The sequence below is a fragment of the Homalodisca vitripennis genome, unplaced genomic scaffold (genome assembly GCF_021130785.1).
Source record: "Homalodisca vitripennis isolate AUS2020 unplaced genomic scaffold, UT_GWSS_2.1 ScUCBcl_5287;HRSCAF=11946, whole genome shotgun sequence".
Taxonomy (NCBI): domain Eukaryota; kingdom Metazoa; phylum Arthropoda; class Insecta; order Hemiptera; family Cicadellidae; genus Homalodisca; species Homalodisca vitripennis.
The window spans coordinates 17,636-39,939 of NW_025781398.1; the positions used below are offsets into that span (position 1 = coordinate 17,636).

Sequence of the window (22,304 nt, forward strand, 5' to 3'; positions counted from 1 at the left end):
TCTTGTCCTCAAAGGTACATTAATATTTATAAAAAATGCAATAAAAAATTCCTACATTTACCGTTTTGAACAGAGAATGAAACTACTATTACTAGATATCCACTGCACGTCTCACAGTATACAGGGTGTCTCCATATTAACTGTGGCAACGTCGTTGTCTCTCAGACAGTTATATTTACAGGAATGTGTAATTAGGTAATATAGTTTACTTCTCAGTACTGACTAAATATGACGTTTCGAAAATGTTTCCACTGTTTTCCTCAATATGGTCAAATATGAGAGCAGTAATAAAAGTGTTGTTTTGTTAATAAATCGCTGACGAATATAAATATGGATTACAAAGTATATAATGACCACCTTAGCCGACAAACATGTATATAGTACTAAAAGTAATTATAGTATATAGTAGTATGTTTTACATTTATCACAAATAAATCACAGTTACAAATTTGTATATGTTTTCGAAATGACAATTAAGATAATGTTAAAATCAAAATTAACCTTCAGCGCAGTTCACTACCTGAAATATTGTATGACAATTTGTGTGTGAAACAACGTTTAGAATCTGACGATGTTTCCTGAATTTTGAAGAGTTGGTGGGGGGGGGGGGGTAGTGTTGAGAGTATTTTGAATGTATCTAATTTTAGAAGGATACCAATATAACGGTGTTCGCCCAGTAATTATGGGTCTATATGAAATATTTTCATATAAAAGTCAATAAGTTTTTTAATTGCCCGATTCCGCAAATACGAGTATTTCTAGGGTAACAGAACACTGTTTCATCACCGTCATCATTTTTTCTATCGTCGGTAGAAAGTCTTGGAATACATACTGTTGCACTGAGAGTTGGTTAAAAAGTCACTTTAATGATCTATTTCCGGAAGAAATTATTTGATTAAAATCAATTAGATGAAACGACAACAACGCTTGGCTGATCAAGGGAAAGGAGAGGTTTCGGTAGCGGCTGAGTGGCCAGGCTGGTTGCCTAGAAACTGCGTATCCGGGTCTGTGACCTCCTACTGCTCAAAGTATAATATAGACATATTTCTGACGCAAATAAAATTTATATTATTTTATAACCTTGAAAATCAAGCATCCAAAATGCAGACCATTATTTGAGTTTTTTGTGTACTAATATAACTTAAAGACACCTTACTGTATGTGAAACAAATTCTGATATTGTGCTGATCAGCCAAGATCAGTAGCAAAGCATTGTGGTGTGATTACAGTAATAGCGGACATTGCACTCTGATATTGTGCTGATCAGCCAAGAGCGAGTAGCAAAACATTGTGGTGTGATTACAGTGATAGCGTCCATTGCACTCTGATATTGTGCTGATCAGCCAAGAGCAGTTGCAAACATTGTGGTGTGATTACAGTGATAGCGTCCATTGCACTCTGATATTGTGCTGATCAGCCAAGAGCAGTTGCAAACATTGTGGTGTGATTACAGTGATAGCGTCCATTGCACTCTGATATTGTGCTGATCAGCCAAGAGCAGTTGCAAACATTGTGGTGTGATTACAGTGATAGCGTCCATTGCACTCTGATATTGTTCTGATCAGCCAAGAGCAGTTGCAAACATTGTGCTGTGATTACAGTGATAGCGGACATTTGCACTCTGATATTGTGCTGATCAACCAAGAGCAGTTGCAAACATTGTGCTGTGATTACAGTGATAGCGTCCATTGCACTCTGATATTGTGCTGATCAGCCAAGAGCAGTTGCAAACATTGTGCTGTGATTACAGTGATAGCGTCCCATTGCACTCTGATATTGTGCTGATCAGCCAAGAGCAGTTTGCAAACATTGTGCTGTGATTACAGTGATAGCGTCCATTGCACTCTGATATTGTGCTGATCAGCCAAGAGCAGTTGCAAAACATTGTGGTGTGATTACAGTGATAGCGTCCATTGCACTCTGATATTGTGCTGATCAACCAAGAGCAGTTGCAAACATTGTGCTGTGATTACAGTGATAGCGTCCATTGCACTCTGATATTGTGCTGATCAGCCAAGAGCAGTTGCAAACATTGTGGTGTGATTACAGTGATAGCGTCCATTGCACTCTGATATTGTGCTGATCAGCCAAGAGCAGTTGCAAACATTTGTGGGTTGTGTTTTGTTGTGATTACAGTGATAGCGTCCCATTGCACTCTGATATTGTTCTGATCAGCCAAGAGCAGTTGCAAACATTGTGCTGTGATTACAGTGATAGCGGGACATTTGCACTCTGATATTGTGCTGATCAACCAAGAGCAGTTGCAAACATTGTGCTGTGATTACAGTGATAGCGTCCATTGCACTCTGATATTGTTCTGATCAGCCAAGAGCAGTTGCAAACATTGTGGTGTGATTACAGTGATAGCGTCCATTGCACTCTGATATTTGTGCTGATCAACCAAGAGCAGTTGCAAACATTGTGCTGTGATTACAGTGATAGCGGACATTTGCACTCTGATATTGTGCTGATCAACCAAGAGCAGTTGCAAACATTGTGGTGTGATTACAGTGATAGCGTCCATTGCACTCTGATATTGTGCTGATCAGCCAAGAGCAGTTGCAAACATTGTGGTGTGATTACAGTGATAGCGTCCATTGCACTCTGATATTGTTCTGATCAGCCAAGAGCAGTTGCAAACATTGTGGTGTGATTACAGTGATAGCGTCCATTGCACTCTGATATTGTGCTGATCAGCCAAGAGCAGTTGCAAACATTGTGGTGTGATTACAGTGATAGCGTCCATTGCACTCTGATATTGTTCTGATCAGCCAAGAGCAGTTGCAAACATTGTGGTGTGATTACAGTGATAGCGGACATTTGCACTCTGATATTGTGCTGATCAACCAAGAGCAGTTGCAAACATTGTGCTGTGATTTCAGTGATAGCGGACATTTGCACTCTGACATTGTTCTGATCAGCCAAGAGCAGTTGCAAACATTGTGCTGTGATTACAGTGATAGCGGACATTTGCACTCTGATATTGTGCTGATTCAACCAAGAGCAGTTGCAAACATTGTGCTGTGATTACAGTGATAGCGTCCATTGCTCTCTGATATTGTGCTGATCAACCAAGAGCAGTTGCTAACATTGTGCTGTGATTACAGTGATAGCGACCATTATTGTTCTCTGATATTGCTCCGATCGGTGAGGGGGGAAAGCGGCTATTGCACTCTGATATTGTGGCGATCAGAGATAGCGGCTATTGCACTCTGCTCTGATATCGTGCCTAGCAGTGATATCGGCTATTGCACTATGATATTTTGTCGATGAGCGCAAAAACGGCGGAGGCGTTCATAAGATCTTAAGCGATAGTCTTGACGTAAGCGTTTGTAGTAATAACATTAATTAATATGTTTGCCTTTTTAAACATGAATTGACATTCAGTAGGCAAAATTCAAATTAAAATATGAATAAATAAAACAGTTAATATAGATTTAACAGCTTGTGAGTTACGAACTTGGAACTGCTGTAACACCTCGGTGGGATCTGTGCGCGTCTGGCGTGTCATAGCGCTCTCTCTGCGGCACAAATAATCGCACCGCCTAGGGAAGGTAACGGGTTCATGCAATGTTCTACTGTAATTGCCGATGTTCTATCTAAATTGAAAAGGCAGCGCTTGTGCTACTGGATTATTTTAACAGTGATAAACGTTACTAGGGTGCGGAGCCTGAGTTTGTCTTCACACGTAGAACAATTGATAATGCAGCGAGCGAACGTTTTTAGGGCTAGTCGTTAGTGTATGCCGATCGGTTATCAACAGAATTATATATTCTGTTTATATCTAACTTAACCGTTTATATATATGGCAGATCTTTAAAAAACGCGATAAAATGGTAATTCCGGTTATTAGTCACTTCCACTCTAGAAAAAGACATAGGGAGTGAAAACATTTAACTTTGCAGAATGATGGACAAGTAACTATGTGTAATGTGATTGTATCGATAGATTCGTTAAATCCTGAATGATCTATTCATTATTATTAATCATTCTACTTTTGATTTCAGATATTAATGTCGATATATTGATCCATTCTACATTTAATATATCGACGTATCTGAAATCAAAAGTAGAATGGATTAATAATAATTAATAGATTATTCAGGATTTAACGAATCTGTCAATACAATCACATTATCCCTGTTTACTCGTCCCATAATTCTGCAAAGTTAAATGTTTTCACAATTATTCTCAATACCTTTTTCGAAAGTGGAAGTGAGTAATAACAGAAATCACCGTTTTATTGAGATTTTAAAGATTTGCCGTATAGTTATACAATTACGTTAAAAATAGAGAAAATATATAAATATTAGATAACCGATCGGCATAGACTAACGACTTAACAAATATAGTACCTATCTAATCAGTCTGCTACATGTTGATAAGTGTTGTAGATTTACCGCTAACTCAGGCAAATCTGATCGAGCTGATTAAACTTCAGCTTCAATTGATCTTTGGAAATGAAAATTTTCACTTAAGTTTTTATTTATGGATTCAGCGTACTTTAAAGTTTGCAACACGCTATGGTAGTGTTATCAGCTTCTAGTAACACATGCAGGTGTTTTATTAATGTGTGAGTATCTCGTATGGTGAGCACTACTCCAGCTCCTCTCCCAGTGGCGTGTGTGGAATGCGTGCCAACGTGGGGAGAACAGCTGCAACGCGTGTTTGGGCCCGCGTTACAATAGTGAAGGTCAAGGAACATCTGCCGACCCTTCCCTGCGCCCTTCACGGCCCAAGGGTCACTTTCAGACTTGACAGTGGGCAAAGAAAACAGCGCCCTTTACTCCGCCCGGCACACCCCAGTTGACCCTTCCACACCCTTTCGGTAGTGTGTCTGACTTTTCTGGAAGTTGTGACTTTCGGAATTGCTACGCGTACTGGTTTTATTGGTGACAACTGTTGTACTCGGAGCATACAGGTAGTTATTTTTCTGTATTCGATGTTTAAAATAGTTCATAGTCCAGTTCAGTTCACAGTTCACAAAAAAACTTTATTTTACAAATAGTTCACAAAAAAATACAATTCCATGTACTATACAAAGCACGTGTGGGAGAGAAAAACAAGTTCTTTTTTAATATTTCGTCATTATTTACTACTTTGACAAAGCTTCGTACATTCAAAGCCTGTGTCTGTCATCTTTTGGCAGAGGGGGGGGGGACTTAAATTTAGATAAATAACATGTTTCAAAATTTTTAGAAATCTATATATATAAAAGAAAGTCGTGTTAGTTACACTATTTATAAGTCAAGAACGGCTGATCCGATTTGGCTGAAAATTGGTAGGGAGGTAGCTAAGAACTGGGAGAAACACATAGGATACTTTTTATATCCCGTTCCCGATTCAGGATTCCGCCCCACTGGTCTCTAAAAGTTACGGAAATACCCGTAAGAAATGTATTACAGCAAACATATGTTATTAAGTGAAAGGGCCTGTTCAAATTGAATCAGCTGTTCTTTGTAAACATATATAATGCAACAAAAGAAATATATGTTTATATCATTTAATTACCATTTTAAATTTCTTTACATTTATAGTTTTAAAGCATAGAGTAAGCTTAAGAGAAACAGCAAATTTTGTTTCAACTGTTTCTGCAATCACTGTTAAGCATAGACTTTACTATCCAGATAATAGAAATCAAATTTTAATTTTTTACAATTCAAAGCAGTTATCTCTGCATCTCCAAGTCAGATACGTACATTATTTGCTATCATCATTTCGACATGCTTTCCATCGAACCCATCTAAACCTGTGGCACAAAATACAAGGATACTATGGCAGAAGATATTTTACATCAAATTCGTGTCAGTTCAATAAATTACGATCTTGAAATGAATGAGGAGATACATAATCGGGCCTTGCTCTTGATCGAATACATGAGTTATCTCATGTATGGTAGTTTATTAGTGAGGTTAGGAATGCCAGCGCCAAATCGTAAAATGAATGACGCATTTAATCGAGAATTGGAATGGGTAGGCTACGTGAATATGATCACCAGGAATTAGATTGTTTAGTAGTTCAAACAAATGTGCCCCTGATGAACCCCCAACAAAAGGAAGTTTATGATACATTAATGAAGGCAATTGATGATGGAAACGGTGGTTTATATTTACATGGTGGAACTGGTAAGACATCCCTCATTTCAGTAGTTTTTAGCCACTGTTCGTGCAAGATCCAACATTGCAGTTTCAGTTGCTTCTTCTGGAATAGCAGCCACATTGCTAGAAGGATGTCGTACGGCACATTCTGCATTAAAATTGCCGTTAAATCTTCAATATACTGAAGAACCAACGTGCAACATTACAAAGCGCTCCGCTATGGCGAAATTTTTATCAGAATCGAAGATCATCATCTGGGACGAATGCACAATAGCGCATAAACGTGCATTGGAAGCAGTTAACGTAACATTGCAAGATCTACGTAATGGCTCAAAATGTTTTGGAGGCGCAACTATTTTACTGTCTGGCGATTTCTGCCAAACATTGCCAGTAATTCCCAGATCGACTGCTGCCGACAAAATAAACGCTTGCCTCAAATCATCGAATCTATGGCGCTATGTTAGGAAACTTCAGCTGACAACAAACATGAGAGTTTGCATTGCTGAAACGATACATCTGCTGAAGATTTCTCTGAGTAATTGTTGACTATCGGTAATGGTCGAGTACCTGTCGACGAATCGAGCGGATTGATTTCATTTCCTCGGAATACCTGTAACTTTTGTCTCATCGAAAAACGAACTCATCAATAAAGTATTTCCAAACATCATTACTAACCTCAAAAATAATGAATGGTTGAGTGAGCGAGCAATTTAGGCAGCTAAGAATAAAGATGTAGATGACTTAAACTACATAATTCAGAATGAGATCATTGGTACACTGCATTCTTTCAAAATCTGTTGACTTGTGTAACAAATGAAGATGATGCCACCAACTATCCAATTGAATGTTTAAACTCCTTGGATGTACCTGGCACAATTTACAACTAAATATTGGTTCTGTAGTAATCATGCTTCGAAAACTTATACCAACCAAAACTGTGCAACGGAACAAGTTTGCTGGTAAGTAAATTGATGAACAATTTGATTTACACCACAATACTCAAAGGTGAGGAAATTCTCATTCCGAGGATCCCGATGATCCCACCCGACATGCCATTTGAGTTTAAACGGTTTTCAATTTCCGATCCGTCATGACTGTAAATAAGTCACAAGGCCAATCGTTGAAAGTTTGTGGTCTTAATCTCAAACATCCATGTTTTTCCCATGGCCAATTAAATGTGGCATGTCCACGGGTCGGAAGACCATCCGCGTTATTTGTTTTCGCGCCTAATAAAAAAAACGAAAAATGTAGTTTATCACAAGGTGCTACAATAAATGGAAAATAAAGAATCATTGAATAATTATATTTTTTATTTACAATTATCCTAATTTAAAAAGTAAAAAATGTGATCATGTGATATCGGCCTTTAAGGCGGGACAAAGTTCGCCGGGTCAGCTAGTTATAAATAAATAAATCATTACATAAATCAACCAAAAACAATTATTAATGTAATGCTTAACAAATCTAAGCACACCATAATACTTAAATACAATAATTAATCAAACCGTTACAAATTATATAAGTTATTTAACAATTTCAACAACCATAGTTTCGGCCAGTAGACATTTAATAGTGAAATTCGTTTTTAAGATAAATAAAAATTATTTATAATGTGATAAATTCAATAAATTCAATTGTGGTACAAATTTGACAAATCCAAGGCCCACCAAGTTCAATAGAAGTTCAGCGAAACAGGATTTAATATACAATTATATACAACAGTAATAAATGCAACAATATGTAGATCTAGCAAACAATTTCAACAATAACAGCTCAAACAGAAAACATATGATAACAAACTCTTAAATACATAACTATTTTTAAACCATGTGATAAAAATACATGTATTGTGACACAACAATAAAAATTAAACAATTAAGAATGTAGGTCTTTCACGTATTCTCTAGCTTTCATCTTAAAGTTTTGTTTCGGTTCATACAGTAGACTGTTACCATAGTTTATCATGAAACGCATTAAAATGTTTAATGGCTATAAGTGAATTGCTTTCTTGCCAACTCATAAACATTGTAAATTGCCCTCATTTAATAGTACATAATGGGCAAAGTACGAAATTCATTATTTGTGTCAGCTTTGGTATTCAAATGATGTGGCTAGATGTGGGCACTTTAAAATATAATTCTATAAAAGTGAGTATACTGTCCGATGATATCATTGGAGTCCATATTATAACATGAGCTGTTCTGGGAACTCGGGTCTTAGTCAGAGTGTAAATGCGACTGTCCCACAAGAATCATCATAGCAATGAAGAACTATTGTATGCAGAGTGGCCAGGCCGGTATTGTTGCCTGTGGACTGTGACGAGAGTCGCACACTTCAAGGTCGACGCTAGATAGGATTTTATAGCTTTCACCTTGAAAAACTTCAGTGCAAAAAACTCCATTAATTAGGGAACTGGTAGAAATTCAATTCTAGTGTACCAGACACAGCTTGTGTAGAATTAATACCAGTGGCAGTGCTAAGATTTTTTTCAATGATGAATTTTGTAATAAAAAAAAAATAAAAAAAACGATCTCCTTTTTAAACCTTACTCTGCCCGTCCTCATGGACCACTGGCCTGTGCGAGGATCTTATCAAACAGAATAAGGGGCAGAGTAGAGTACAGTACAAGATGGATGGTGCTGATAAAAAGTGCAAGGGTCACAGACAAGATTCGAACCCGCGCTATTTCTAACTCGGACTCAAAGTCCAATTCTTAGACTACTCGACCATCGGCAATCCCAAGAATTAGAAATGGATTGTTACCCAGTGTTTTTAAAATTAGTAAACCTTCAATTGAAAACATTTCAATTTTTGTTTTTTTCATGTTTAATTGGTAAAATATTAAGAGATTCTCTAATAACCCAGATGGATTGTAAAGTTTGTTTTTCATTTGCATGATTAATTTAAGTAGGTGATGGAGAAATACATTCGAAAGGCATTAAGATTCTTTATTTGTCTTTAAACACATATAAATGCAATTAACATTGTCAGAAAATTCATAATATTAGTATAACTAGCCAATACCGAATTCCTTAATTTCTTATATACAAAATTGTTCAATAAGTGTGTAATAGAATAGATAAATGATTAAAAACTATTGTACAACTATAATAAATAAGTTCATAACATGACAACAACAAGTAAAATATATAAGAAGTAATAACAGAGAATAAAACAAATCAACAACTCAATAAATTTGTAACGGTGGCTTTAAAATTGACAACAGGACAAATGCTCATCAAAAGGCTTTGTCCAATGAGAAATAATAAATAAATTTGAAAAGAAACAAGAAATATAAAAACAGTAGACTAAAATTTTATTTCATTAGTGTCACAGGAACAAATACTCGTCAATTGAATAAAAGGCTTTGTCCTTCAACCAAGTACTAATAGAGCTTTTAAACTTAACAAATACTAACTGTCCATGCGTTATCAGGCAAGTTGTTGAAAAGTTTAATTTCCATACATAAAAGACTATTCTTAGTTTTTCTAGCCTAATATTTACCATATCTAGCTTCCCTTTCTTCCTTATATTATCTTATATATAAAATTCTCGTGTCACAATGTTAGTTACCTTACTCCTTCGAAACGGCTTTACCGATTTTTTACCAAATTATATGTGCATATTCAGTATTGAGAATCAGCTATTATCTATTTTTGTCATGAATCATACCCCGGGTGGTCCACCATTTCAATTTACAAGATCACAGTTTTCAAAGTGCCTGCATATTGGAAACCGCAAATACGAGACAGTTACGCTTGTAATTATGTATATTTTGTCTTGAGCTGAAATGTTTCTAAATTTTCTTTACATTTTAATAAACATGAATTATGACAAGTATGACATACATTCTTGACAGAGTCGTAATTTGAATTCTTTGAAAAAAATTATTTTGTTGAATGTGTAAAACATTATGAAAGAAACAACACAGAATTCCATTGAAACATTCAGCATGCTGGGTTATGCGTTTATGTTTTAATGTAAACATACAAGAGATTAACGTAACACTTGATGTTACAGCAGGATGGGATGAGCGCGGCGCAGGTGGCGGGCGGAGCCCCAGACACTGTCCGGGAGCGGGCCATGCAAGCCGTGGAGTACTACAACAGCAATGTTCTCAGAGCTAGGTAAGCCTCTCACTTACTTTCACGTGTATTTGTCACCTGGATCATATATGATAAGATGACCTTTGGGGAACTTGTTTGCAGAGATTTTGTGTGCAGTTAATGGAAAAAAGGGTGGTGTTAATTGGGTGTAATAATGTATTTGTACATGGGGGAGATAGGATGACATACGAGAAAATACTACTTCTCCTCCGAAAATTGAAGATTCTGAGCCCTCTAGATGAAAGATCGTGAGAGAATTCGTAAAGAAAACTGCATTGCATGTCTGCATCGTGACATTCATAATCCAGTTGCTGGTCCAATTTTTACATATCTATTTCCATTTAAAAATCTCTAATAGATTTCTTACACAGCAACGAATCTAACACTAAATGAGTATTGTGGAAATAAATCAGGATAAGCTGAACTTTTACCAGTTAATAGGATTCTTTTTTGGGGGACATTTTCCTAAAATTGTCCACCTCCCTTCCTTCTAACCTCCTTTTAATAATAAGGCCTTCACCAAAAGTTATTTTTTCTGTTACTAACTTCATGTAATTATATTTATTTGTAACATTGTTTGTAATAAACGATCTACTAAAAAGTCTGTTACTTTCAGTTTATTTTGTAGTGAGGTATAACTAGTGGACTTCACTGCTCGAATGTGCATCACTGGGGAATTACAGTAAATGTATTAAAATGTATTAAATAACTCATTTTATTAAAACTTAACAAAAATATCATGAGTAAAAGAGTAGAAAGAATATTATGAGTTGTACCATTTATTTTTATTTTCAACAGCTTATTTTATTTCTTCTTAAAACCAGTGACTTAATACACTTATCAAGTATTTTATTTTTTTCTTTGTTTGTAAATATTATTACAAAATTGTTTGGTACTGTTGTTTTCTAACATAAATCCTTTATTGCTAAGTTCATACCATAAATAATAACTAGTGATTTGTGAAGAACTCGGACGTGACAGTGGTATTTTGACAGAGTGGGTGCTGGGTTACTGTCGGCCTCAAGGTCCTCGTACAATGATCGACACCACCACCAGCATGTGGTGCGACCTCGGACGGGGACCTCGGTACAGGAGGCGCTCTACCGCAGCAACTCCAGCCTGGAGCTGATGCATGACCACAGCCATATACACCATGACTCTAGGTGAGTGGTAGAGCAACAACTTCATGCCAGGGTTACCTTGGCCTTCCACGTATTCTTCTGAGGTAGCATGTATAGGTCAGAAGTAATTAGTAGTATTCACCGTAAGGTATTGTATTGACCAAAAGCATGTTGGATAATAATAATCTTAGTGATAATAATGGAGACAAAGAAATTCACACATTGTTACTGGATCACTTCTGTGGGAACCTGATTTCTATACTATTCCCTTGAGACATTAAATAATGAATAATGTGTTATTTGTGAAAATGTATGTGAATTACAGAATGAGCTACAGTAACACTTATATACTGTAAAACAGTGTTGTTTGGATGCTAAACAAAATTTGATAAGCTGTCTCCAATGTAGAAATCTGTAGCATTTTGCTAAGAAATTGAAAACTTTACCAGTGGATTGGTATTGTCACTGGCTAAATACGTGTGCCAGGAAAAAAAAATTGAGTGGAATCTAGAACAACTAATCTTTTTCCGTTGCGGATAGAGAGTAAGGCCCCATTTTGTTCCTTAATAAAAAGTTCTTGACAGAGTCTGTTTTTGTTGAGAGTGATCTTTCAGCAGTGCATGTCACTAATACTAAATTATTTAAATAATAATAATCGTTTTACTAAAAAAAATACAAAATTTGAGGGGGGTTCCGGACTCCTTGGACCCTCTCGCTGGGCTACGTCCTTGGTGTGTGTGGTGGGGATATAGGTAGGATTAGTGTACATCAGCAAGCTAACAGAAAACAAAATATTTTTACTTTCATTTTCAGGTAGATTCACTTACTAATATTCATCTAGAAATACATTGCTAATAACCAGATTGCCATACAGTCCCGACATATTTTGCTAGATATGCTCATTGTACAGTCTGACAGGTCATCCCAGTAAGAGTGGAGAATGGATGATAAAGACAGTCAGCATAGTTTAATGCCTATTTACATATTGCCCTAAATATTACATATCTAAAGCAGTATTTGTGTTACATGGTCTGGCAGCATGGTGAGTCCCAGTTTTTACGGCGGGAGTATGGCAGTCACGGTAGCATTGAATGGTCATCGCTTCGGACAAGCAAACTACAGGGGAGTCGTTCTTTGCGATGGCTGCAAAGACTACCGCCCTGCGGTGTTGGGGCTTGGAACGGACCAACGCAGCCCAGGGCCTGCAGAATACCTGAGGGGCAAGGTGGAGGGTGGGGCAGCTTGTGACAATGCCAACAACACTCTAGCCGATGATGCTGTCACGAGTCCTACTGGCACCAGTCCCAAGCTGCGGCTCAAGTTCCATCGGTTCTGGTCAGGTAAGTTCAATAATAATAGTGTGTAAGGAACTGACCAACTGAGCTTAGGAACCTGCAGAGTTACCTTTGTGACAATCTACTTGAAAACAATAATTAAAAAATCTTGACAAAAGTTGTTTAAAAAAGAGTTCAGCCAACATATCTGGATTAATATGAATGATCCAGAAGAATATTAACAAAAACCTATTTTACAATGAATAAATTTTAAATTTAAGAATATTATAATAAAATATCAATTTGCTAATCTCATCCATGTTGATGTGTCAAAAACCTTCTGAAATAGGATGTTTCAACTTGTTGCACAAACATCCCAGTGCTATTAGTAACAAAGACTATTGTTATTTGTTTGTGAATCGAGTATTTAAATTAATGAGTACTTGAGACAGTTATTAATTAAAATAAAAAGAACTAATAATAATTGTGATAGTGGATTTGTTGTCTGCTGTTTTATTTGAGTCAATAGGCACGTGTAGCTTTAATTACCAAAAGCTAGACCTATTACGATTGCATTATCACACAGCCCATGCAAGAACGAAGCCAGGAAACAATTTTTGGGAGTCTAGTCAACTAATAATTTCTCGTAAATGGACAGAGAATAAGGCCGCAATTTTGTTCCTTAAAATCTTCTTGACCCGTTTCTTTGATGAGAACGATCTTTCAGCAGTACATATCAATAATACTGAATTATTTAAATAATAATTAATCGTTAACTGAAATAGTAATTTTAAAAAATTGAAAATTTGTGGGGGTCCGGGCCTCTTGGACCCCCTAGAGACCATGGTTCAGAACGTTTACGTAATGGGATGTGTTAGTCCAAAGGGATGCAGCTCTGAGACGGAATTAAAAATAATAAAAAAATTAAATTTCAGCCTTTTTAATAACTCCTGGTAAAAAAAGGAGGAGTTATTCTCTAAATCTGGATTGTTTTATATATATATTATTTAGTTATGAGTAAGTTCAAAGGTGGAAAGATTTCATGGACAAGTGGGATTGTGTTTTTATTTCCATACAGTAAATTATACTTTAAAAATGTATAATAAAATCAATGAACAAAATAATGAATCAATTAGATTTTTTCAGCGTAATAATTACAAGTTATTAACATTTTCAAAAACACTTGTGTTAATTAAACATATTATGTGGCAGGCAATGTGTCGAACAACGGAAAGCCAGCACGAGCTGCCACGGTTGACGACAGTATGAATGAGTTCTCCGGGCAGTCTGCCAGACTGTGAGGAGCGGCAGAGACGTCGTGCGCTAGCGCACTATGATGTACAAAGCCTGACAGCCAATGTCGGATATGCAGCACGGCTGCGTGGACTGCTGCTAGCTCGTCGGCGTAACACCACCACGGGTGCGTCGGCGGCCAGCATGCTCGGTACACGGGCATCAAACGCCAGACAGTGGCGACGAAGATGGTGGGGGGATGGCCGCAGCAATGAGTTGTTGGAGAGGTGAGTTTCATCAACGCATCCAATCATATCTTTGGTTCTTTAGTTAGGGTGAGGAAAATGTTCTTGTCCGGAAGATTTTGAAACAGATTGGTTCAATGAATAAGCAACAATGTTGGAGCAGTGTACTGTCGATGACAGCAAAGATTCTAGGAGGGCACTGATTATTGAAATCAGGATCTTACAAGAAACATTTAAAATTAGGAGAGTAGTCTTGGCAAAATATTTACTAATAGTAGCTGCAAAAAATTAATTAATGAAACAGTGAAATAACAAATTGGAAATTATGACTTTTAGAATGGATGGCCAACAAAGAGGAGAGGGTGTGATTGCAATTTATGTACAGTAATAATACAGTTATATCATCGGAAGCATCACTGAAATAATAATTTAAGTAGAGGCACGCAACGAGTTTTGCAGATTGCCTTCCTGTCCTCAAGATGTATCTACAAAGAAGCTTTATTTACAATGATAATAAGGAAGTCTACCGATATATTTCACTTCTTTCTCAATACTTCCAAATGCTACTATAAATGAACAGTCAGAACAGTATTTGGCTGATCTATTTAGTTTAAATTAAAGGTGGATTTTACTGTTACAATTTCTACACTGTATGTACTGAACTGTGAAATTGATTTTATCCTGTATTTCCAAAAGTAAATAAGGAAAATTTGTTGTAGCTGTCCCGTTCTTCCGGAATGAGATGGGCGGGGAAGAGGAACGAGTGGTATCTCTGACGCGGCTCAGTCCTCCCTGCAAGCGGAGGCGGTCACCCCTCCCCCTGCACCGACCCTCCACTTGCTTGTGGAGTCTCTGTGCTGGAATTCCCCTCCCGGAGAGACCCACTGGACCCATGGCTCCTGCCCCCACCAACCCCACAGTCCCCCCCCCCCCCCACCCCCCGCCTCATAGAGTGCGTTGACCATGGCGCTCTCTATTACCGCAACTACTTTTACCAACAAGGTCAGACAATAAAGTCACTCTGTTATTCATGCCTAGCTCTGTGGAATTTTGAATATTTTATAAGGTTTGAATCAAAGAAATAACGTTTTCAGTAGCCTAATGATTATAAAGAATTAGATAGTAGTTACGTTTTCAACACAAATAGTGGTAGTACTTGATTTTTATTGTGATAACAATCTTGCAAAACCACTGAAAGGTCTTTGCCATTTTGGGGAAAAAATAGCATAGAGACCCTAGATTTATATTATAGTTTGCTACTAAACTTTAAGAGATAATTCAATAAGCAGATTTACGTCACTGCTGGCCACAAGAATGATCTAGACAAGAGATTATCTATGTTGTGGTTTAAAAGGATCTGAAATTTTTTACCATCTTAACTTCTAGGAAGCTACCATATTTTATTAATTATTTAATAAAATGAGTGTTTAAAAAATCTATTTTCCAGTAGTACTAGATTAAAAAGTAATTACGTTTAATGAGAAACGTAAAAGCTAATTTTTTCAATGTTAATCTAGAACACCAAAACTGGTTTGGAATGGATGAGAATCTGGGACCAGTTGCCATCAGCCTCAAGAGAGAGAGGCTAGAGCGCCCGCCTTCTTCAGACACCAACCCCTCCCCACCCCTCCTCTGCTACAGGATAGTTATTAGAACTAGTGAGGTGAGTTAATCCTGATTAAGTATAAATCTGAACTTTATTAGTTTTTACTACAGATCTAAACCCTAATATTGAGCCATACAGTTTATTAAGTTCAATTTGAGGGATTGTTTTATTATTAACATGAAGCTAACTATCCATAAAATAAAACAAGAAAGATTTGGCTGGCACAATTTCAATTTTGTCTCCAGAGAGAAACTTTGGATCTTTTAACGTCTTAAATAAATACTTAAAGTGTGTCTGCTTAACCCTGACATGCCGTTTATTATACGAACGTCGTAAATATGGCATCATCTCCAATGTCCATATACTGCGGACGTGTACTTTGTATTATTTAAATAGCTCCCTATTTTATCAAATGCTTTGAAATTCCACAGACTTAAAAAAAGATGTATTAGGACAGTATAAAGTACCACAGTTAAACTAAAAAGGGTTTTAGTTTACGATTTATTATTCTAACATAAAGATAACCCTATAATGTGGAGTTCATAACATACCACAGTTAAATATTACATTGTTACTTAATTTTATTTGAAAAATGAGTAAATGGAACCATTCGAAGTCTCCTGTTGTCGAAAAATACACCAATTACTAACTTAGAAATGAGTGTGGATGTGGGCATTGACAATTTGATTAATAGCTATCTTGACATTTCTGAAAATATATTCTAAATTTATAAATATTGTATTAAAAGATTACTTTTTTAAGTATGGGCTATAAACAATGTTAGTTGACATCAGAATAAGTGTGGTTTTTACTCGTATGTTAAGTACTATGAATTTCAAAGCATGAATTACACAACCAATGGCAAAAAGGACAAATGACTCGCCCTTACAAAAACTTATGTTACTCAACTTGTGAATAAGGTAGACTTATAATTTTGTGTTAATTACAATAAAAAATTAAATTTAACTTAAATAAATAAATAGATATTTGTGTCACATATTTTTTTTTGCTATATGGTTTTTATTAAACTTGAAATTTTAAAATTTAGAATTTATTTATGTATGTATAATTATTAAAAAATAAAATATTATCAATATATTACTATGTTTTTTTTTTCATATTTTTGTGAACTACTTTTTAATAAGAAGTAAAACTTAAAAAGAAGAAGAGAAGTGGTGACGACCAGTGCAGTTAACATTTAAAAGGTTAACTGGGTGAGGGGGCTTCTCTGGCATTGGGATTAGCTGAGCTCTTTTAAATTGAATGGGTATGTGTTCTAGTCTCAGCATGGCTTTAAATAAGAATGTTAAGAATATAATAGCTTTTCTTGGAAGTTCTTTCAGTATTTTTCCAGTAATTAGAGTTGGTAGCTAGGAGACTTTATGAGGATTGAGATTGTGAGTTATAACTGAGCGAATGTCAGATGGTTTAAATTTTCGTAACGGGAGAGGTGAAATCAAGTTGGAAAGTGGAGAATCTAAAAAAATTGGTGAAATATTCTGCGAATGCCTTAGATTTTTCTATGTTACATTTAACCCAGTTTCCATCAGTTTTAAAAAGCGGGAAATGGATATCTTAGGCTGCTTAATTCTTTTAGTTACTTTCCATAACGAATAGTCTGTAGCTTCGGTTGCTGAGAGAGACTGGGTATACTCTTCAAACCGCAGGTTTTAATATTAAACGATAATCTTTTCAGAATGTTGAGCTGCCCTATTGAAGTTTCCCTTATCATTTGGATTTCTACTGTTTTGCCATATTCTTCTTAATCTTCTTCTTGATTTTTTTCTTGATGTTGTTAGGGTAATATAACCCTATCTTGTTAACTTTTGAAGAACAGTGTAAGGGTGTAACCTCTTTGCAGTTTCTTTGTGTTAGTGTTAACAATGGTTAACATCCAACTCAATTTTAATTGTGTAATGTTGTTTTTCTGTATATAATATTGTTCTTCTAAATTGAACATATTGTAAATAAGTAAAATGTTGTTTAACAAATTTTTTTTATATAACTGACATAGTTTTATACTGTGTTTTTAGAGATTATAATCTTTGGGCTGTTTTCAGCTGTTGACGCTACGGGGGGTGCTCAGTGCTAGAAGACGCTATCTGGGCCCCCCAACCTGAAACCGTTCCAGTAGCAGTAAGACCATGATTACCAAAGAAAGTTCTTGAATATGTCGCACCCGAAGTTTCAACTCTCATGGTGAATATTGCATTGTTTATGGGTACAGTTAACAGTAGGTATACTATAGTAATTTTTCTTTGTCCTGAGATGCCACATGACATTGAAAATGAGGTATTAACTTCTTTCATAATGAAAACCTCTCAATGAAAGTACATATAAAAAATGAGTAATCTAAAATCTAAGAGTCAGTATTATGATTCTCAATAGCCATACATATAGGATGTGTCTCAGGGTTTACAATATTGGGAATTAATAGTGTTTACTAAATATTACTTTGTCTGTGAAACTCATTACTTACTTTTTTTTTTTTTTTTTTTTTATAATATGGGATTGAAGATTATTCCTCTACTTTCTTTAACAAAGAGACCTTTTAAAATGAACAAAAAATGTGGCATATTTCATGCCCTTCTGGACACTGAGAGCTCTTGATAACCTTTCCAGTCGGATAAAGATAACTTTGCTTTTCTTACCATATCAGTACCTATTCTCAATTATGGTACTGTATTAACCCTTTTGAGTGCCAAGTATTTATTGAGTAGGTGTACTGAAAAGTGCCAGTTATTTTTCTAGTGGCCAGCCCTTTTTAAGGCATTTTGCAGATTTCAGTAAAACAATTCACAGTTTGATTATATAATTGCTTGCTATCAAAATATTTATTCTTCTCTGAAAACTCTGCCTAAATTAACATAAAATAACATAAGTTACCATTAAAAATATTAAATTTTAAGGAATACAAAAAAATGGACTTACCTAAAAATTCCAGAATTTATTTAAATTTTATTTTTTCAACCAAATTATCATTACAGAAACATTCATATCCTTTTCTTTATCCATAATCACTGGAAAGTGTATTCAATTGTCTACAAATTGAAAAAATGTATATCATTATCTTCAATAATGAGTTGGAGTAGTTATACAACTTGTAATTAAACTATTATGTCACATTGTTTTCCGGTAGCTATGTCAACCGAAAAATATTTATATGTGAGTTCTAGATTGATTTTCGTTAAAGTCAATTGATTGGAAGTGAGAGACACAACAATTTATTTTTGAAAAGAACCAGTTGCTTCACAAACAATTTTAATAAAATGCTAATTCAAAAATATAAAGTAGTTTTTTTGTTTGTAGTGATTTTTTCCCGAACGTCCGGTAAAATTGGATGGTGGCACGTCTCGTCTTTAGACAACTTTTGACATCTGGTAAATATCGATGACGTTGGCTTTCAAAGGGTTAGCCTCAGGAAGATAAATGATCTGATACGCCTCTAGAATTGTTATCATCTCCAGAACTAAAATCCTTACTGTCTTCTTATTGGCCATGTTTACATAGTGTGGAAAAATGTTTTGTTCTAACAGTCTGAGGCTGTAGATGCTGGGACATCCACACCACAGACGGAAGAACAGCTACTGAGAAATTTGGACGAGCAAGGTCTCACGACTCTCTTACAGGTAAACAAATCATGGCTGTTGATCTTAGTTTTAGTTATGTAATACTACTTATTATCTGTAGAATTTTTTAGACTAAAATTTGTTTATCAAGTCCCTTGGAGAAGATTTATTAAAAACAAATGTTGAAGATAATTTACAGAGATTTTTGTATTTTTAACAAACTACAAATTTATAACTCAGACAACGTATAGCAGCACTACTTTCATTGACACTCCCCATAGGTTTTTCCTCCCAATTATAGTTTTAGCACTCACAATTCATATAAAAAAAGATAATATGAAAAATAACCGCTATTTTTAGGCCCATGCTGCCTTAAGACTATGGATGGTTATACAGCAGAAAACATTACACAAAAATTATAAAAATCAACCCAAAAACCAAAAAACACGACACACCCACATTTCAAACAAATGCACCATAGAGCTCCAAGGAGACTTGTAAATACTGCCTTCATCCAGAGTTTTACATTTATTTTTTTCCAGAAAAATAAAATATTTCATTACACTAAATTTCTTAACAATATCTCAAATTGTGCTGGTTTTATTACAAGTATAATTTTATCCATTTTACTGACTAAATATAAAAACCCCACAATCTACGCAAAAATTTTACTGCTAACGTTTACATTTAAGAAACTTCAATACCTTACAATACACGGTAAGCACTACGAGACGTGACTGTGCACAGTGCGTGATGTACTGTCCGTCATGACAGTCCACAGGAGAATTTCAATAACCAGACCCGCCCTCCTCATCGATTTCTGGAGACAATCCCAGAAGTTAGCTCAAGGCTTTCACAAGTACAAACTGACTAACAACAAAGTGATAAATATCTATAACACGATACATGGAAACTATATACTCTTATGCTGCTCCCAAACATTATATTAAAAATTAAAAAATTTTTATAATATATTATAAAATTATATTAAAATTAAACAAAATCTTGCATATGCTTAAAATAATAAAAAATTACCTAATAAATATAAGACGAAAGAATTGTTTTTAGTCTTGAAACAACACTGAAATAATCTGTAAACACCATATAAACGGAATAATACTTATCTATAAGATTGTATGACACTTGGTGATTGTTACGCTGACCCCCACATCTGTACTACCGGTGGACGCCCAGTATCAGGACTGTGAGATCAAGTTTCCCTTCTCTACTTACTCCCCTTCACCCCCAACAACACAACATTAGACAGCTCGTTGTAGCCATAGAGACATTTGTAACCACAAGACGAATGTACGATGGAGAATATTATGACGATGAGAGTTGGTGCTGCATCCTCAATAATACTCATTTATATGGTAAAGATACATTTCACTTGAAACACATCATGTACACTTCATATTAAGAGCAATGCAATCCTCCAGTTTGCCCAAACCTTAAAAAAGCAATACTTAAATAAAATAAAAATTCAATTAAAACAAAATAATTATTTAATAATTACAACACAGATAAAAGAATTTTCCTAATCAACAATAATTTTTTAATTCATATTATCCCAAAAATCTCAACTACTTCAAAAAGGATGTTCCAAAGAAAAAGCCATTTGTCTTGCAAATATCTAATGCAGTGATTGTAACCTTTAATTCCAAACTCCATTAATTTTGCTAATAACATTTTGGAAGTAATATTTTTGCCACACATGTGTTTGTCCCCTTGTGTTATATTGAATGTTTGATATGTTTTGTTTGACGTAACCATAAAAGCAACAGTTTGAATTTATACATAACTAAACAAGGGACTGTCATGATAGAAGTCTGAAATTTTTGATTTACATAATCTTTATAACCAATACCAAAATATATATCTAATGTACTTGCTTTTTTTTTTTTTTGTATTAATAACATTATTAATGTTCTTTTTTAAATGTATTTCCCCCATTTCCCTTCCTTCCCCTTCCCCCCCACCTACCATCCTTTCCTTCCCCCCCAATTCCTTCCTCCTTCCTTTCCTTCCCTCCTTTCCTTCCCCCCCCTTCTCCTCCTTTCCTTCCTTTCCCCCTCCTTCCTCCTTCCTTCCCCTCCTTCCCCTTTCCTCCTTCCCTCCCATTCCCCCCCTCCCTTTCCTCCCTTCCCCCTTGTCCTTTCCCTCCCTTTCCTTCCTCCACCTTCCCTATCCTTCCTCCCTCCATATCTCCTTCCTCCTTCCCTTCCTCCTTTCCCCCCTCCCTTCTTCCTTCCTTTCCCCCTTCCTTTCCTTCCTTCCTCCTACCTTCCTTTCCTTCCATCCTTCCCTTCTAAAAACTAAGACTGTAAAATTAAATTGTTTGAAAACAATCTTTTACATTCAATTAACAATGAATCCTTTTTTTTTTAAAAAAAATCTTTAAAAAAAAAAAAAACAATTCTTTTTTTTTTTCCCCCCAAAAAAATTTTCCCTTTCCTTTTTTTTCCTTTCCCTCCCCCCCCTTTTCTTTTTTTCCCCTTTTTCTTTCTTCTTTCTGTTTCCTTTTTCCTCCCTCCTATTCTTAACCCTTTTTTTTTTTTCCCTTTTTTTTTCCCCCTTTTTTTTTTTTTTTTATTTTTTTTTTTCCCCCCCCCCCAAAAAAAACTTTTTTCTTAAAACTAAAAAAATTCTTTTTCTTTTTTTTTTTCTTTTTTTAAAACCCCCCCCTTTTTTTTTCCCCTTTTTTTCCCCCCCTTTTTTTTTTTTTTTTTTTTTTTTTTTTTTTTTTTTTTTTTTTCCCCCTTTTTTTTTTTTCTTTTTTTTCTTTTTTCCCCCCTTTTTTTTTTTTTTTCCTTTTTTTCCCCTTTTTCTTTTCCCTTTTTTTTTTTTTTTTTTTTTTTTTTTTTTTTTTTTTTTTTCCCCCCCCCCCCTTTTTTTTTTTTTTTTTTTTTCCCCTCCCCCCCCCCCCCCTTTTTTCTTTTTTTTTTCCCCCCCCCAAAATTTTTTTTCCCCCCTTTCCCTTTTTTCTTTTTTTTTTTTTTCCGTTTTTTTTTCATTTCTTTTTTTTTTCTTTCCCCCCCTTTTTTTTTTTTTT

At 35.4% G+C, this 22,304-nt stretch overlaps 2 protein-coding genes and 1 long non-coding RNA gene across 3 annotated transcripts; 2 read left to right on the forward strand and 1 right to left on the reverse strand.

The window, feature by feature from the left end:
- Positions 1-12,364: 12,364 nt before the first annotated feature.
- On the forward strand, positions 12,365-14,052 carry LOC124373308. The gene is made up of 2 exons (XM_046831690.1): positions 12,365-12,665; positions 13,812-14,052. Exons 1-2 carry the CDS (start codon positions 12,365-12,367, stop codon positions 13,898-13,900), a joined length of 390 nt encoding a protein of 129 aa, XP_046687646.1. The 3' UTR covers positions 13,901-14,052.
- A 966-nt stretch (positions 14,053-15,018) lies between these two features.
- Positions 15,019-17,760, forward strand: LOC124373310. The gene is made up of 3 exons (XR_006923418.1): positions 15,019-15,079; positions 15,595-15,740; positions 17,744-17,760. It is a non-coding gene; the product is annotated as an uncharacterized LOC124373310 (long non-coding RNA).
- A 2,280-nt stretch (positions 17,761-20,040) lies between these two features.
- LOC124373309 (heavy metal-associated isoprenylated plant protein 34-like) lies at positions 20,041-21,551 on the reverse strand. Its single transcript, XM_046831691.1, has 2 exons — positions 21,236-21,551; positions 20,041-20,072 (listed from the first exon to the last, which is right to left on the reverse strand). The coding sequence occupies exons 1-2, from the start codon at positions 21,549-21,551 to the stop codon at positions 20,041-20,043; spliced, it is 348 nt and encodes a 115-aa protein (XP_046687647.1).
- Between the last annotated feature and the right edge of the window lie 753 nt (positions 21,552-22,304).

What these genes read in the sequence shown, in the direction of transcription:
- LOC124373309 (XM_046831691.1), bottom strand. Translation starts at nt 21,551, where the DNA reads ATGGAAGGAAAGGAAGGTAGGAGGAAGGAAGGAAAGGAAGGGGGAAAG. An exon ending in TGGGGGGGAAGGAAAGGATG is followed by an intron (nt 20,073 to 21,235) that starts GTAGGTGGGGGG and finishes GATTGTCTCCAG; the next exon opens with AAATCGATGAGGAGGGCGGG.
- LOC124373308 (XM_046831690.1), top strand. Translation starts at nt 12,365, where the DNA reads ATGGTGAGTCCCAGTTTTTACGGCGGGAGTATGGCAGTCACGGTAGCA. An exon ending in GTTCCATCGGTTCTGGTCAG is followed by an intron (nt 12,666 to 13,811) that starts GTAAGTTCAATA and finishes ATTATGTGGCAG; the next exon opens with GCAATGTGTCGAACAACGGA.